The sequence below is a fragment of the Triticum urartu genome, chromosome 2 (assembly GCF_003073215.2).
Source record: "Triticum urartu cultivar G1812 chromosome 2, Tu2.1, whole genome shotgun sequence".
NCBI lineage: Eukaryota > Viridiplantae > Streptophyta > Magnoliopsida > Poales > Poaceae > Triticum > Triticum urartu.
Window position 1 is genome coordinate 168,733,986 of NC_053023.1, and position 18,829 is coordinate 168,752,814.

The 18,829-nt window shown below is 43.7% G+C and overlaps 1 protein-coding gene across 1 annotated transcript; it reads right to left on the bottom strand.

Moving 5' to 3' along the window:
- Window positions 1-9,619: 9,619 nt before the first annotated feature.
- LOC125536563 (zinc finger AN1 and C2H2 domain-containing stress-associated protein 16-like) lies at window positions 9,620-12,400 on the bottom strand. Its single transcript, XM_048699798.1, has 2 exons — window positions 12,104-12,400; window positions 9,620-10,521 (listed from the first exon to the last, which is right to left on the bottom strand). The coding sequence occupies exons 1-2, from the start codon at window positions 12,200-12,202 to the stop codon at window positions 9,757-9,759; spliced, it is 864 nt and encodes a 287-aa protein (XP_048555755.1). The 5' UTR covers window positions 12,203-12,400; the 3' UTR covers window positions 9,620-9,756.
- Between the last annotated feature and the right edge of the window lie 6,429 nt (window positions 12,401-18,829).

The following is an 18,829-nucleotide window of genomic DNA, read 5'->3' on the forward strand; positions in this document are numbered from 1 at the left end:
ATAAAGTGTGAACCACCACCAGTCATTAAATATCTAGGAACTCCAAACCTTGGGAAAATAACTTCCTTCAACATTTTAATAGAGGTTTTCTGATCAGCACTACTGGTTGGAATAGCTTCTACCCATTTAGTAACATAATCAACATCAACCAAAATATGTGTATACCCATTAGAGGAAGGAAAAGGTCCCATGTAATCAAATCCCCAAACATCAAATGGTTCAACAGCGAGTGAATAATTCATAGGCATTTCTTGATGCTTACCGATATTACCTATTCTTTCGCATTCATCACAAGATAAGACGAACTTACGGACATCCTTGAAGAGAGTAGGCCAATAAAATCCAGATTGCAATACCCTATGAGCAGTTCTGTCTCCCACATGATGCCCTCCATAAGATTCAGGGTGACATTTCCATACGATTTGTCCCTGTTCATGCTCAGGTACACAACGTCTAATAATACCATATATTCCTTCTTTATAAAGATGTGGGTCATCCCAAAAGTAGTGTCTTAAATCATAAAAGATCTTTTTCTTTTGTTGGTATGTAAAGCTAGGTGGTAAATATTTAGCAACAATGTAATTAGCATAGTTAGCATACCAAGGAGTGTTATTAGAAACATTTATTGCAGCTAACTGCTCATCAGGAAAACTATCATCAATAGGTAGTGGGTCATCAAGCACATTTTCAAGCCTAGACAATTTATCAGCTATGGGGTTCTCAGCTCCTTTTCTATCAGTGATATGCAAATCAAATTCTTGTAGCAAGAGAGCCCATCGAATAAGTCTAGGTTTAGCATCTTTCATTTCCATAAGATATTTTATAGCAGCATGATCGGTGTGAACAATGACTTTTGAATCAACAATGTAAGATCTAAATTTATCACAAGTAAACACCACTGCTAGAAATTCTTTTTCAGTAGTAGCATAATTTCGTTGAGCATTGTCTAGAGTTTTACTAGCATAATGAATAATATTCAGTTTCTTATCAACTCTTTGTCCTAGAACAACACCAACATCATAATCACTAGCATCACACATAATTTCCAAAGGCAAGTTCCAATCATATGGTTGAACAATAGGTGAAGAAATTAAACCTTTCTTGAGTGTTTCAAAGGCGTCTAAACAATCATCATCAAAAACAAAAGGGACATCCTTTTGCAAAAGATTTGTGAGGGGCCTAGAAATTTTTGAAAAGTCTTTGATAAATCTCCTATAGAAACCAGCATGACCTAAGAAACTACGAATACCTTTGATATCTTTAGGACATGGCATTTTCTCAATTGCGTCAACCTTAGCTTTGTCCACTTCAATACCTCTTTCAGAAATTTTATGGCCCAAAACAATACCTTCATTAACCATAAAGTGGCACTTCTCCCAATTCAAGACAAGATTTGTTTGCTCGCATCTCTGCAAAACTAGATCAAGATTGCTTAAACAATCATCAAAAGACTTCCCATAAACAGAGAAGTCATCCATGAAAACCTCAACAATATTTTCACAAAATTCAGAGAATATAGCAGTCATACATCTTTGAAAGGTAGCAGGTGCATTGCATAAACCAAAAGGCATACGTCTATAAGCATAAGTTTCAAAGGGACACGTGAAAGTGGTCTTTTCTTGATCAGGTTAAGAAACAGGTATTTGTGAAAAACTAGAATATCCATCAAGGAAGCAAAAATGTGTGTGCTTAGACAATCTTTCAAGCATGATCAATAAAAGGGAGAGGGTAATGATCTTTTCTAGTTGCTTTGTTTAATTTTCTAAAATTAATTACCATTCTATAGCCTGTAACAATTCTTTGTGGAATAAGTTCATTCTTATCATTAGGAACAACAGTAATACCTCCTTTCTTAGGGACACAATGAACAAGACTTACCCTTCTACTATCAGCTATAGGATAGATTATACCTGCTTCTAGAAGTTTTCAGATTTCCGTTCTTACCACTTCCTTCATTTTCGGATTTAACCGACGTTGGTGATCATCAACGGTTTTAGCATCAGGTTCCATATTAATCTTGTCCTGACATAGAGTGGGACTATTGCCCTTTAAATCATCAAGAGTATATCCAATAGCAGCTCAGTGCTTCCTTAGAACTTTCAATAATATTTCTTCTTCATGTTCTGAAAGGTTAGCACTAATAATAACAGGATATATCTTCTTTTCATCAAGATAAGCATATTTCAAAGTGTCTGGCAATTGTTTTAATTCAAACACAGGATCACCTTTAGGTGGAGGAGGACCTCCTGGAGTTTCAATAGGCAAATTGTGTTTAAGAAGAGGACGTTGTTCAAAGAAAATCGCATCTATTTCATTTCTTTCATGCATATGTAAATCATTTTCATGGTCTAGAAAATATTGTTCTAGTGGTTCAGTAGGAGGCACAACAATAGAAGCAAGACCAATTATTTCATCTTTACTAGGCAATTCTTTTTCATGAAGCTTTCTACTAAACTTGGAAAAATTAAACTCATGAGACTCCTCACCAAAGCTGACACCGATATTTTGTTTCTTACAATCTATTTTAGCATTAACGGTGTTCAAGAAAGGTCTACCAAAAATAATGGGACAGAATTCATCTTGTGTGAAACCAAGAACAAGGAAATGAGTAGGGTATTTTATTTTCCCACACAAGACTTCTACATCTCTAACAATCCCGATTGGTGGAATAGTATCTCTATTAGCAAGTTTAATAGTAACATATATGTCTTCTATCTCTGCGGGTGCTATGTCATTCATAATTTCTTGATTTAAGGTAAAAGGAATAGCACTCACGCTAGCACCTATGTCGCATAAACCATGATAACAGTGATCTCCTATTTTAACTGAGACAACGGGCATGCCAACAAAGGGTCTATGATTATTTGTTTTATCAGGTTTGACAATTCTAGTAGCTTCATTACAGAAGTATATAACATGCCCATCTATATTTTCTTCCAGGAGATCCTTAACCATAGCAACACTAGGTTCTACTTTGATTTGTTCATCAGGTTTGGGTGTTCTAATATAACTTTTTTGTTAACCACAGTTGAAACTTTAGCATGTTCCTTTATCCTAACAGGGAAAGTTGGTTTCTCAATATAAGCAATAGGAACAACTGGATCAACATTATAAATAATAGTTTCCTCTTTAGCTAGTACCGGTTCTATTTCTTCTTTAATAGGTGGGTGATATTTGAACCACTTATCCTTAGGGAGATCAACATTGTAGTAAATGATTCACAAAAAGAGGCTACTATCTCAGAGTCAAGTCCAAATTTAGTGCTAAACTTTTGAAAAGCATCGATATTCATAAAAGGTTTAACACAATCATACTCAAACTTAATACCTAACTCTTTACCTTCGTTGAGTTCCCAATCTTCAAAGTTGCGTTTAATTCTTTCCAATAGATCCACCAGAATTCAATAGTCTTCTTCATAAAAGAACCAGCACGAGAAGTATCAAGCATGGATCGATCATTATGAGAAAGCCGAGCATAAAAATTCTGGATAATAATTTCTCTTGAGAGCTCATGATTGGGGCATGAATGTAACATTGACTTTAGCCTCTCCCAAGCTAGAGCGATACTTTCTCCTTCACGAGGCCAAAAGTTATATATGGAATTCCAATCACGATGAACAAGATGCATATGACAATTTTTTTGTGAAACTCCAATTTCAATCGATTCCAATTCTAAGATCCAATATCATCGCATAGCCTATACCATGCCAATGATTTTCCCTTCAAAGATAAGGGGAGAACCTTTTTCTTAACTTCATCTCCGGGTAAACCTACAAGCTTAAACAATCCACAAATTTTTCCACATATATCAAGTGCATATCAGGATGTTCAGTTCCATCTCCTGCATAAGGATTAGCTAGCAGTTGTTCTATCATACCTGAAGGAATTTCATATTCAATATTTTCAGTAGGTGCAGTAGGTTGAGGGCTAGCTAATTGTTGTTCTGGACGAGGTGAAAATACCCCGAACAAACCCCTCAAAGGATTGTTTTCCATAGTAGCAAGTGATAAATTTCAGCACACTATATAAATGTTTCCTTACCAAATTCCACTTACCAAAGGCGCTTCACTCACCGGCAACGACGCCCAAAAATAGCCTTGATGACCCACAAGTATAGGGGATCAAATGTAGCTCTTTTCGATAAGTAAGAGTGTCAAACCCAACGAGGAGCGGAAGGAAATGACAAGTGGTTTTCAGCAAGGTAATGTCTGCAAGTGCTGAAATTGTAAGTAACAGAGTAGTTGGATAGCAAGATAATTTGTAACGAGCAAGTAACGATAATAGTAGCAAAGTGCAGCAAGATAGCCCAATCCTTTTGAGGCAAAGGACATCCCAAAACGGTCTCTTATAGTAAGCAAAGCGTTCTTGAGGGTACACGGGAATTTCATCTACTCACTTTCATCATGTTGATTTGATTCGTGTTCACTACTTTGATAATTTGATATGTGGGTGGACCGGTGCTTAGGTGTTGTTCTTACTTGAACAAACCTCCTACTTATGATTAACCCCCTCGCAAGCATTCGCAACCACGAGAAAAGTATTAAGAATAAATTCTAACCATAGCATTAAACTTTTGGATCCAATCGGTCCCTTACGGAATAGCGCATAAACTAGGGTTTAAGATTCTGTCACTCTCGCAACCCATCATCTAATAACTACTCCATAATGCATTCCCTTAGGCCCAAATATGGTGAAGTGTCATGTAGTCGACGTTCACATGACACCGCTAAGGAAATCACAACATACATACTATCAAAATATCGAACACATATCAAATTCACATGATTACTTGCAACAGGATTTCTCCCGTGACCTCAGGAACAGAAGTAACTACTCACAAATGATAATCATGCTCAAGATCAGAGGGGTATTAAATAGCATATTGGATCTGAACATATAATCTTCCACCAAATAAACCATATAGTAATCAACTACAGTATGTAATCAACACTACTAGTCACCCACAAGCACCAATCTATAGTTCCGGTACAAAGATTGAACACAAGAGATGAACTAGGGTTTGAGATAAGATGGTGCTGTGAAGATGTTGATGGAGATTGCCCTCCCCAAGATGGGAGAGTTGCTGGTGATGATGATGACGATGGTTTCCCCCTCCGGGAGGGAAGTTCCCCCGACGGAATCGTTCCGCCGGAGGGCAAAAGTGCTCCTACCCAAGTTCCGCATCGAGACGGCGGCGCTCCATCCCGAATGTCCTCTATTTATTTTTCTATGTCAAAATGACTTATATAAACCAGAAGATGGGCACCGGAGGTGGGCCTGGGTGAGCATAACCCACCAGGGCGCGCCTGGGCTCCCTGGCATGCCCAGGTGGGTTGTGCCCACCTGGTGGGCCCCCTCTAGTACTTATTTGCTCCAATATTCTTCATATATTCCATAAAAATTCTCCGTAAAGTTTCAGCTTGTTTGGAGTTATGCAGAATAGGTAGCCTTGTGTGTACCTTGCATATTATGAGAGAGAATGCATTAGAATTATTCCAAAAGGCATTATTATGCATAAAAACATCATAAATAACAGTAGGAAAACATGATGCAAAATGGACGTATCACTTGTTCTCTTCAAACTTGTCGTATAGTCTTTAGAACTTGTTTCTTCATGAGTTGAACTTGTTTCTTCATGTGGTGAAAGTTGTTGGCCGTCCTCAACTTGTTTCTTCATGTTCTTACTTGAACAAACCTCCTACTTATGATTAACCCCCTCGCAAGCATTCGCAACCACGAGAAAAGTATTAAGAATAAATTCTAACCATAGCATTAAACTTTTGGATCCAATCGGTCCCTTACGGAATAGCGCATAAACTAGGGTCTTCCCTTAGAGGGGCCTTGTATCCATGGAGGATCTTCCCTTAGAGGGGCCCTGTAGCCACTAGGGATCTTCCCTTAGAGGGGCCTTGTATCCACTAGGGATCTTCTCACATGGAGGTCTTGATCTCCATGGGATAGGTAGGTAAGGAGCAAAGCTCTCTAGTTCATCTTATATACTTTGCTAACCCTAATAAGAGGAAGGGGATGGCCTATATATAGTCTAGGGCGAGGTTGGGAGGATAGAGAGAGAGAGAGGGAGAGAGAGAGAGAGAGGGGTTACATGGCCTCTTGGCCCGTGGCTGCGTGCACATGCGTCAGTTGTCTAGTCAGACGAGGATGTCCGACCGTTTGTGAGGAGCCGGATATCCGACCGTTCGTGAGGAGTCGGATGTCCAGCCGGGTGGCCGATTGATTCACACTGGTTCTAGACATTCAGGGCCGAATTCCTAGGAGGCGCCAGATGTCTCGCTAGTCGATGGGGCGCCAGGTGTCCAGCCGTTGTAGCTCCGTCGGGCACCGTCCCGTGGCGCTTGGCTTTGACTTAGGGTCGCCGAAAATCCAGGGAGGGACCGGATGTCCGGTCGTTGTAGCATTTCAGGGACCTCACTTGATGTGCCTCTTGGTCCGCATCCGTGGTGACTAGTTCTTCCTTCCGAGTGTCTCCGATGTTATCTTCTTGATACCTAAGCACACATAGCATCTCCACTTGAGGTGGTAGCCATGTCTCATGTGAATCAAAGGGAAGCTCAATAAGGAGAGAGGTAACCTCGGTTCTGAGAGCTCTTGTACGTGCTCTAGTCATTGGTCCTCTTGGTTATTGGGATGATGATGGCAAGTTAATGGGGATGACCGTAGGATGCTCCGCATCACACTTGGTCCTTGTCCCCACAACACCGTCCGAGGAGTCCGAGGCAAATGGCAGCAATCCGCAAGGCCACAGATGCAACGACTGCGGTGGCGCGTCCGAGATTGAGGGATGGTGTGCCCGTCATGAGAGGGATAAGGCGCACCATGCCATAGAGGGCAATGAGGAGGATGCATGGATCCCGATGAAGCAACAAGCATGAGCGACCTATCCCCTCGTGGTCAAGCGAGCCCTGACTGTTGTGCCCTTGTTGGCCTTCCCCCAAAAGAGGATGAGAACATGTCCGCTGCTGCCTCCAACACATCCACCTCCAGCATCGAGCATATCCGCCTCGACCCCTATGTAATATTCGAGCGCTGCTTCCATGACAAAGAGGACAAGGACGACCGTCGATGAACTTCCCCTATCGCCTATCTATAGTCTTACTTTAGTTATGATGAACTAGTAGAACATGCCATCATTTTTGGTTGTCTGATGAACTACCCCTATGCTATGTTTGAACTATGTATGAACTAAGTGCTATCGAATGAAAGTACGTGTGTTGATCTACGATGCATGCTTGTGTATGAATTTGGGGGTTTGAATATGAGGGAGATGGCCGTAGACACGGACATCGTCTATGCGCGTCATGGGCGTCCGTGGACATATAGGGGCCCAAATTAACTATGTGTGGTTGGAGATGCTCTTAGAATCCAAGTCCTGAGATTTAAAAGGTTGCTCTTCTCATTAAATGCATATATAAAGCAGGGAAAATTCGGTTTGTGCCACTAGTAAACTCGGATATTCGGTTCAATCCACTGAAAATTTATGACTTCGGTATGTACCACTAGCACTTGCGTGGAAATTAGCTAGATGCCCATGTGTGTCGTCTACATGAATTTTCCACTCATCAAGTTGCCGTCTCCGTTGGCCTATTTCCTCCTCTATGGGACCCACCAATTGTGATGACAATCGCACGGGCGAAGAGACTCGGTTGACCATTCCTACCGCTATGGGTGATGAGGAGACTCGGTTGAGCCTTCATCAGCTATGGGCCTACATGCATGTCGTCCAATGAGGAACCACGGTTGCGGCTAGCCGATGCTTTCTGTTGACACCAGATTTTGGCATGGTTGAAAATGTAATTAAGAATGTCTCAAATGGAAAAGTGCTCAAAGTGAGGAAGTTCCGTACCGTCAAAAGAAGAAACTTTGATATTTGGGCCATAACCATCCGGTCTCATCTCTAAGGCTGAAGTTATGTTCAAATTACTGAGATTTTGTATTCAGAACACTATTCGGCTGATTACACCCCCCAAGATGGCCTCATATGAGAAAATTTTCTACACGAATTGTCTTCGTCTCATCGAAACCGTCGATTTTGATATAACAATCGTCCTAATCCGAGTTCATATGCAAAAGTTAGAGCCATCCGAATACAGCCTATCACGAGCCAAAAGTGGCGCGCCCCACCAGACACCCTGTTTGATGGGTAGCGCGAATAATAGCCTATTTTGCGCGAGCAATTTTACCCTCAAGATGACCTCTGATCAAAAAATGTTCAACATCAAAGTTGTTCGTCTCGTCGAAATGGTCAAAATTGCTTTTGGGCTCGTTTCCATCCGAGGTCGTTTACCACCTCAAAAATTACCCGCAAGATGCAGCCAGTTTAAACCGAACAGTTTTGAAAAGTTCAGGCAAAATCAATCAGAATTTGATTAGAGTTTTGGACGTGAATCCAAGTCTTTTCCTTGCACGGGAAGTCCAGCCGCCTCTTATATACCTAAGGGGTAACGGCCGATTAAACAACATACAATCGAACAAATAATCTACACTTTTTATCTTTTATCTTTTCTCCTTAACCCTAGTTCTTCTTCTTCCTCGTTTTTCGTTCGTTCTTCTTGTTGCAGGGCGGCGAATCTCGAGGCCCTAGGGGCGATCAGTTCGACCTAGGACAGCCCATAGCCGTCGCGCGCCCTGACGGGGTCCATCCCGAACGTGTGGGGTTTCGGGTCTATAAAAGCATCCGCCGGATTGCCTGCGTACCGCGTTTTCGGATGGGTCTCCTTCAACATGAGCTGCGGTGCATCACCCTCGGCGTTGAAGGTACACGATGACGTGTTCGTGTGCGAACACTTTCACACGGTGGTTTCTGATGTCATGCGACTGTTTCTGACAGCGCTTGACTTCCCCACGCGCGCAACGCCATCCTAATTCCGTGCATGCACACATGCGGTCTCCAACGCTATAAAAATCATGTCGTTTGGTTATCACACGCCCCATGATCCTCTCCTCCTTCCCTAATCCATCAGACAACGCCATGCCGCATCGTCGCGCCGTCGGCGCACAAGAAGGCAAGGAAGAAGGTCGCCCTGCCAAGGCCGTGACCCACGGGGTCTGATCAGACTTGGACATGATCAAAGCGGCGAATGCTACAAGCGCTGAGGAGGAAGTGGAGAAGCACGCACCGAGCCTTGGAGGTCATGGTCAGTTGGGCCATCGCTCCAAGACCGACAAGAACCTTCTCCGTTGGCGGGAGGAATTGGCAGCCTCCACCGTCCCGGGCCGCCCACGCGAGCAGGAGTAGCTAAGTTTTTATTCCGCTAAAAAAAGCTAAGTTTTTATAAATAGTAATTTGTGTACTTTAATTAGTTACGTCTAGCGAAAAATTGCGACTTGCAAGAAACAAACTAACATGCTCTTGTTTATTCACACAAGTGACGATTTTTCATATTTTCATACTAAAATTAATTTGTGCATTGTACATCACAGAAATAGACCATGTATGGATTTTTTTTGTTAAAAAAAAGAACAGGAGCCGTTTTGTCCTTGCATGACTGCCTAGTGGGCTACAGTGCTCCAGATACAATAGTTTGGGGTCTCGCAATTTAGTTTGGAGTACATTTAGTTTCTGGTGTCCAATACGGGATTCATTCCATTGACAATGGCTTGGCTTGAGATAAGACTTTCTTTCATGTGCACAATTCGAGCCCAGAGCTCACTGGAGTACAATCAAATCGAGTAAATGAGGAGTAAATTACACAGCAATCAGGCATATAACATACTCATGTGAAATGACTCACGGGCAGGTTTATGCTTTTGAAGTTCCTCCATGTTCCCTCTCAACATGCTCCACTAGTAACACCGGATCTTGAAATCCCTTGCTACATTTGGGGCAAGCATCAATCGTCACTTTGCCACGGCTCGGTTGCGAGTTGTTCCCATGGGATTTCTCGGCGTGCTCGATTAGGGCCCCAACAGTGGAAAACCTTGCTGGACACTGAACACATTGCTCCACGAGGCCACCACCACTGCTGCTCGGGGTGACCCCATCCTTAGCCTTCTGGACGGCTTCGCTGGTGGCAATGCTCAGTTTCTGCATTCCTGCTTCTGCCGATGATCTGAAACTTGATGCTGCATTCAAAAGGCTGGAGCTCCACCAGGAAGAACCACTGCCACTGCTGTTTGCGCGTGGTTCAACTTTCTGACTTCTTCTTAGCATGTTGGCAAAGGGGAAGGTAGGTTCCGGTTTTCTTGGGCCCGGGCACTTGTGATCAGGACCAAATCTGTGCTTGAGGCAGTGCTCTTTGCTACAATCTTTGCACATGATTGTGTTCGAAAATGTCAGCTGTTCTCTGCACCCAGGAACTGGGCATTTCTTTTTCTTTGTTGCTCTCTGGTAATTTGATGGATCACAATCAGTATTAACATGAGACTCCCAGGTGATGTTTGCATCTTCATTTGGATTCAGGCGAACTCCTTTAGCACATAGTGGGCAGACGACGACAGTGACATCCTTGTTATTAGCCTTTGGACACTTATGTGATGTATAACTTCGGTGCTGAAGGCAAAAGACCTGAACAATCATACAATAGCCATATTAGCACAATGGTTGGCTGCACTCAGTGATGACAGAACTGTTTAGACTTAAGGTGCCCGTGCATTTTAAAAGGCAAATAATTTCAGAATGCAAAATAAATTGAATTTCCATAAGAATAAATACTACGCATTCTGTAAAAAAAATCGAATACAATTAACTCAGCAAAAAACTCCATTCTTCACAAATTACTATACATGACTACCATCCTCAATGCAAATGTGCAATCTTATATTTATATTAAGAAAGTCAGGAAGTGCAGAAGGACTGAACACATTTTGGGTGGAAAGAAAAGGATTATTTATCTCTTATATTTAGTCAGTATTCGAAATTCTGCCACACTTCAAAATTTGTAGACAAATACTTCAGGTAAGCATCGCCAGGGTAATATATAGGGACTGCATGTTGCAATGAGAATCAAAAGGGGGGGGGGGGGGGGGGGGGGGGGGTCAGGGGGTGCAACTGAAAACAACACTTGGGACTTGGGTGCTACTGCGGTTATGAATACAACTTTCATCATCAATGCCACCCATACGTGTAAATTGAAAACATATCACTCCTAGTCGATTAAGCTTCTTTTCCTTTTTCCCTCTGTTTCCAGTTTGGTTAGAGTCCAACATTTCTTGATACACCAATAGTTGCTTCTTATTAAGTGCAGTAATGCATCAAGTAGTGTGCTTCAGGACACTATTGAAAATATAATATTTCCTTAATTTTAAAAAAGGCTAGCTCTCATGAAATACATAATCCCTCCGTCCCACAATATAAGATTGCTTTTCAAGCTACCATAGCTTAAAAAATGATCTTATATTATGGGACGGAAGGAGTATTTTATACTTAAACCATGCACACATGTTTGCCTGTTGTTTCTTCAATGATATGCTTTACAAAAGGTTCCTTCTACTTTAGTATATGACAATGGCAGTTACGAACTTAGATCAAGTAGGTTTTACATTCGAGTCCAGAAACATGTGTCCATAAACTAACAACCTAGCACAACGGACTTGAAAATAAATGTTTCAATCAACCAAAGCATTCTTTCGGCATCTCCCAAAAGTTCATGCAGAGCATGTCACTATTGATGAAATACTAAGCAGTTAGCAGTGACGCAATAGCTCTACTTCAGCAAGAAAGCGAGCAGAAGCACTGCTTCAAGATGGCAGACGTTGACACCCTATTGCATAGAACTGGGGAAAGAAAGGCTCTTCCCTGCTGCCCAGGCAACAACATGAATGGCTAAGGGACATTGACAATGATAATTCGGTTTCCCTTAGCCCCTCACCATCTCCTGAGGTGAGTTCTTACTTCTTAGTAGGCTGCTAGATCAAAATAAGTAAAACCCAGGCAAGGTCTCCCCGCCCAAACTACTAATCCCAGGATCTACTTCAGGAAACCGCGTCTACAGAGAAGGAACGATTCTCGCGTTCCATAATCCACATAACAATACTCAGACGGGCCCAAGCTCTAAACGCAATTAATCCAATTTCCACGCTAATCAATAGTAAAATTCGGTCAACGAACACAACGGCGGCTCAGAGGGACAGGGGAGGCGGAAACGTACGAAGTCGCATCTGTCGCAGGTGAAGGGGAGGAAATCGATCTGGTGGCAGTCGCCGACGCTGCAGTGCCGCCCCAGGTCAGGGAACTCCGGCGTGCCCATGGCCCGCCGGAACCGCGCGCGCTTCGGGGGATCCGAGCAAACTCGGCGACGCGCGCCCCGTCCGCTCCGACGGCTGCCTCGGTCGCTGCCACCGGCAGGGAAGGGGAAGGGGGAGAAGGTCGCTCGCCCGCACGCGGAAGGGGCACGAAATCGCTTACAAAACGTTTTGACGGTGTGTTTTCGGCCAGGCCCTCGGACTTGTGTGCAGTTTATGCCCGGTACTCGTATGACCGCGGGCCCGTGTTAACAGTTGGTACGCGCTTTGTTTGTGGGGGGAGGTGGAGTCGGTGGTGAGCGGGTAACGGGAAAAGTGTCACCGTACGGTGACCGTAGTCAATCCCCCCCAACCGGTCGTTGGATCGCGCACGATCGAACGGGTGACGTGAAGACAAGAGGGGCAGGTCACGCGAAGCATCTCGAAAGCTTAGATTGGTCGTAATGATAGTATCATAGATAGTACTCCCTCTGTAAACTTTTATAAGAGCGTTTAGCTTTTTCAGACACAGCCGACAAATGGCAAATTAGACAATTTTGCCCTCGATTTGAATTTTTCATCGTCTTCTTCCTCGCGTCGTCCACGCGTGTGTCTTCTTCTTCCTCTCGTCGTCTAGGCACTAGTCCCCGTCTCTAGGTGCTCGGGCTCGTCTCCAGGCGCCCAGCCCCGTCGTCCAGGTGCTAGTCCTCGTCTCCAGGTGCTCAGGCCCGTCTCCAAGCACTCAGCTCCGTCGTCCAGTGGCTCGTCCTTGCCAAGTTTGGTCGCATCCGCCCGTAGTTGGTCGCCCCGTGCCCAGCTTGGTCGCCGCCGCCGCCCCAGCCTGTTCCTCGCCGCTCCAGCCTGGTCACACCCGCCCCTGCCTGGTCGCTCCCACCTGGCTCCTCGACACAGGTACTCCTCGCCTCGCCCTGCAATTCAAACACAGATCAGCAGAATTCAGCAACACACATTAACACAACATCAGAAAGAGGATGTCAGCAGAATTTACAACATAAGGAGTAATTTACACAAGAATTCACAAGATAGTTTCAGAAATTATCAGTACAGAGGACTTTGTTTCAGTTAAATGCATAGTTTCGGTTACAAATGCATAGTTGAACTTGAAGAATTCGATGGATTGCAGATATTGAACAGTCAATATAAAGGGAACATGAATCACACTCCTAGAGGTGCTCCACTTGTCTGTCAACATGGCAATCAACCATTGCTCTCAACCTAAAGGGAACATGGATTACACTCCTAGAGTTGTTGCACTTGTTTGTCAAAATACAGACCATCATTTGACACATCCTATAGCAAGTACACATAGAGTATCAGTACAAGGATCAGTGAGATGCTGCACTTGTCTGTCTATGCATTATTTACAGAATTTACAAAAGAAGAATTCACTATGAGATGCTGCACTTGTCTGTCAAAATACAGACTATTGTACTCCTACTTCACACTATTCCTTGTGTAAACATTACTGCATCATTGACAAGAATTTTTACAAAAGAATGTATTACTGGAGTATCACTTGTCTGTCAAGAAACATCACTACAAGAGGCGACGAGGGCTACGGCGACACGGGCGAGAAGGATGCGGACGGCGACGCGCGCGAGAGGGATTTGGGCGGCGACGTCGGAGGAGCTAGGGATTCAGGGAGCGACCGGTAAGACTGTGAGTGTGGAGAGTCACGACAAGTGAGCGCGGACTGCGGAGGGGCAAAATGGGAAACAACAACAATTTCGTAGCGTTACGAAATTTCAACTACAGTTTCTAAACGCTCTTATAAAAGTTTACAGAGGGAGTATCATGCATGCCAACTAGGCAAATTTGATGAGGTGTCATAGCATTAAATGAAGAAAAAAAGGGTGTAGTATCATATCATTGATACCGTATCATATTAAATGCTAAGGTACCTTGTGTCATGCATGTCAGTAAATAGAGTACTACATGATACTAATATATGATACTATGCATTAGGGAGGTAGTATCATATACTAGTATCATATGCATGATACTAGTATATGATACTCCCCATTACAACCAGCCTTATCGTCTCATTCGTTTGTATCCAGTCATGTGATGTGGTGGTCGTCGTCTCCTTCCCTCTCTCGGCACCGAAGCTCGCGCCCCGTTTGCCATCCCAATACTATCACGCAGAACATATTGCCACAAGATGTTGCAACAACATGTGCTACAGATGCCTCACCGGATCACAAGGCGACACTGTGTGCGAGGACGACCGTTGCTGCTGCTGGCGAGATCCCGACATTGCATGACCAGTGTCGCTACTGCAAGGCGACATCCTACCATTGTGGGCTAATTAATGAGGGACATTGTTGCAAGGAGGCACCGGTGTGTGTGTGTGTGTGTGTTGGGGGGGCTACAAGTCGGTGCAAGAATAACTTTTCAGCGAACAGTAATGTTTTTGCAAGGGATGGTACAAGGCCTGAGTCTGTCGTTCACCGTGGTGCTGCAAGGGCTCTCTCGACCGTTGCAACATGGGGGATGTTACGACTATAAAGTGAGGGGGGGTGGTGTGATGGTGTGATGGTTGGAACCTTGGCTACGATGGCTAAGTGGGAGATATTGCGACTGCGAAATGGGAAATGTTGCAATGGCTGGAACCTTGGCGAACCGGTTAGCAACATGGTTCATGTTACAAGCTCCCGAGGGGAATAAGGCTCATGTTGCACAACACTCGAGAGGAGGACGAGGTGGGGTATTGCGATGCTGAGGGAATCCAACGACTGATGATGCCTTGACAAATGGTCGACGAAGCGACAGTTATTTTCTAGTTTATAGCCGGTCGACGCCTAGTGCCTGGAATGGTTAGTCATTGACATGTTTCTATGCAATGTTTTATGGGAAAGTCTTCAATTCCACCCGCTGATTTTGTGGAAGAAATAGATCGCCCACAACACCTGACAGGTGCCCTTTGTGGTTCCACCCACCATTTTGTTAGGGAACGCAATATTTCAAAAAAAATTCCTACGATCACGCAAGATCTATCTAGGAGATGCATAGAAACGAGAGGGGAGAGTGTGTCCACGTACCCTCGTAGACAAAAAGCGGAAGCGTTTAGTAACGTGGTTGATGTAGTCGAACGTCTTCGCGATCCAACCGATCCAAGCACCGAACGTACGGCATCTCCGCGTTCAGCACACGTTCAGCTCAATGACGTCCCTCGATCTCTTGATCCAGTTGAGGACGAGGGAGAGTTCCGTCAGCACGACGGCGTGATGACGGTGATGATGAAGTTACCGGCGCAGGGCTTTGTCTAAGCACTACGACGACATGACCGAGGTGTGTAACTGTGGAGGGGGGCACCGCACACGGCTAATAGAAGACTTGATGTCCTTTGAGGCGCCCCCTTCCCACATATATAAAGGGGGGAGGAGAGGTGGCCGGCCCTAGGGGGCGCGCCATGGGGGGATTCCTACTTGGACTCCCGCTCCAAGTAGAATTCGGTCCCGCTTCCTATTCCAAGTATGAGAAGAAGGAAAGGAGGAAGAGGAGAGAACGAAGGAGGGGGGCGCCGTCCCCATCCCCTGTCCAATTCGGACTGGGCAAGGGGGGCGCGCACCACCTCCTGGCTGGCCCTCTTTCTTTTCCATGAAGGCCCATGATGGCCCATTAACCTCCCGGGGGGGTTCCGGTAACCCCTGGTACTCCGAAATTTATTCAAAACGACCCGAACCATTCTAGTGTCCGAATGTAGCCTTCCAATATATGAATCTTTAGTCTCGACCATTTCGAGATTCCTCGTCATGTCCGTGATCTTATCCGGGACTTCGAACAAACTTTGGTTCATCAAAACACGAAACTCATAATACAAATCGTCATCGAATGTTAAACGTGCAGACCCTACGGGTTCGAGAACTATGTAGACATGACCGAGACATATCTCCGGTCAATAACCAATAGCGGAACTTGGATGCTCATATTGGCTCCTACATATTCTACGAATATCTTTATCGGTCAAACCGCATAACAACATATGTTGTTCCCTTTGTCATTGGTATGTTATTTGCCCGAGATTCAATCGTCAGTATCATCATACCTAGTTCAATATCGTTACCGGCAAGTCTCTTTACTCGTTACGTAATGCATCATCCCGCAACTAACTCATTTGTCACATTGCTTGTAAGGCTTATAGTGATGAGCATTACCGATAGGGCCCAAAGATACCTCTCCGGTACACGGAGTGACAAATCCTAATCTCAATCGATGACAACTCAACAAACACCATCGGAGACACCTATAGAGCATCTTTATAATCACACAGTTACGTTGTGACGTTTGATAGCACACAAGGTGTTCCTCCGGTATTCGGGAATCACATAATCTCATAGTCAGATGAAGATGTATAAGTCATGATGAAAGCAATAGCAATAAAACTAAACGATCATTTATGCTAAGCTAAGGATGGGTCATGTCCATCACATCATTATCTAATGACGTGATCCCATTCATCAAATGACAACACATGTCTATGGTTAGGAAACTGGATACGCATTTATATTGAATGTTTACGTTGTTCCCTTTGTCATTGGTATGTTACTTGCCCGAGATTCGATCGTCGGTATCATCATACCTAGTTCAATCTCGTCACCGACAAGTCTCTTTACTCGTTCCGTAATGCATCATCCCGTGACTAACTCATTAGTCACATTGCTTGCAAGGCTCATAGTGATGTGCATTACCGAGAGGGCCCAGAGATACCTCTCCGATACACGGAGTGACAAATCCTAATCTCGATCTATGCCAACTCAACAAACACCATCAGAGACACCTGTAGAGCATCTTTATAATCACCCAGTTACGTTGTGACATTTGATAGCACACAAGGTGTTCCTCCGGTATTCGGGAGTTGCATAATCTCATAGTCCGAGGATCATGTATAAGTCATGAAGAAAGCAATAACAGAAAAACTAAACGATCATTATGCTAAGCTAACGGGTGGGTCTTGTCCATCACATCATTCTCTAATGATGTGATCCCGTTCATCAAATGACAACACATGTCTATGGTCAGGAGACTTAACCATCTTTGATTAACGAGCTAGTCAAGTAGAGGAATACTAGGGACACTCTGTTTGTCTATGTATTCACACATGTACTAAGTTTCCGGTTAATACAATTCTAGCATGAATAATAAACATTTATCATGATATAAGGAATATATAAATAACAACTTTATTATTGCCTCTAGGGCATATTTTCTTCAGTCTCCCACTTGCACTAGAGTCAATAATCTAGATTACATAGTAATGATTCTAACACCCATGGAGTCTTGGTGTTGATAATGTTTTGCTCATGAGAGAGGCTTAGTCAACGGGTCTGCAACATTCAGATCCGTATGTATCTTGCAAATCTCTATGTCTCCCTCCTTGACTTGATCGCGGATGAAATTGAAGCGTCTCTTGATGTGCTTGGTTCTCTTGTGAAATCAGGATTCCTTTGCCATGGCAATTGCACCAGTATTGTCACAAAAGATTTTCATTAGACCCGATGCACTAGGTATTACACCTAGATCGGATATGAACTCCTTCATCCAGACTCCTTCATTTGCTGCTTCCGAAGCAGTTATGTACTCCGCTTCACACGTAGATCCTGCCACGACATTCTGCTTGGTACTATGCCAACTGACAGCTCCACCATTCAATATAAATGCGTATCCAGTTTGCGACTTAGAGTCATCCGGATTAGTGTCAAAGCTTGCATCGATGTAACTATTTACGATGACCTCTTTGTCACCTCCATAAACGAGAAACATATCCTTAGTCCTTTTCAGGTATTTCAGGATGTTCTTGACCGCTGTCCAGTGATCCACTCCTAGATTACTTTGGTACCTCCCTGCTAAACTAATAGCAAGGCACACATCAGGTCTGGTACACAACATTGCATACATGATAGAACCTATGGCTGAGGCATAGGGAATGACTTTCATTTTCTCTCTATCTTCTGCAGTGGTCGGGCATTGAGTCTGACTCAACTTCACACCTTGTAACACACGCAAGAACCCTTTCTTTGAATGATCCATTTTGAACTTCTTCAAAACTTTATCAAGGTATGTGCTTTGTGAAAGTCCAATTAAGCGTCTTGATCTATGTCTATAGATCTTGATGCCCAATATATAAGCAGCTTCACCGAGGTCTTTCATTGAAAAATTCTCATTCAAGTATCCTTTTATGCCATTCAGAAATTCAGTGTCATTTTCGATCAACAATATGTCATCCACATATAATATCAGAAATGCTGCAGAGCTCCCACTCACTTTCTTGTAAATACAGGCTTCTCCAAAAGTCTGTATAAAACCATATGCTTTGATCACACTATCAAAGCGTATATTCCAACTCCGAGAGGCTTACACTAGTCCATAAATGGATCGCTGGAGCTTGCACACTTTGTTAGCACCTTTTGGATCGACAAAACCTTCTGGTTGCATCATATACAACTCTTCTTTAAGATATCCATTAAGGAATGCAGTTTTGACATCCATTTGCCAAATTTCATAATCATAAAATGCGGTAATTGCTAACATGATTTGGACAGACTTAAGCATCGCTACGGGGGAGAAGGTCTCATCGTAGTCAACTCCTTGAACTTGTCGAAAACCTTTCGCAACAAGTCGAGCTTTGTAGA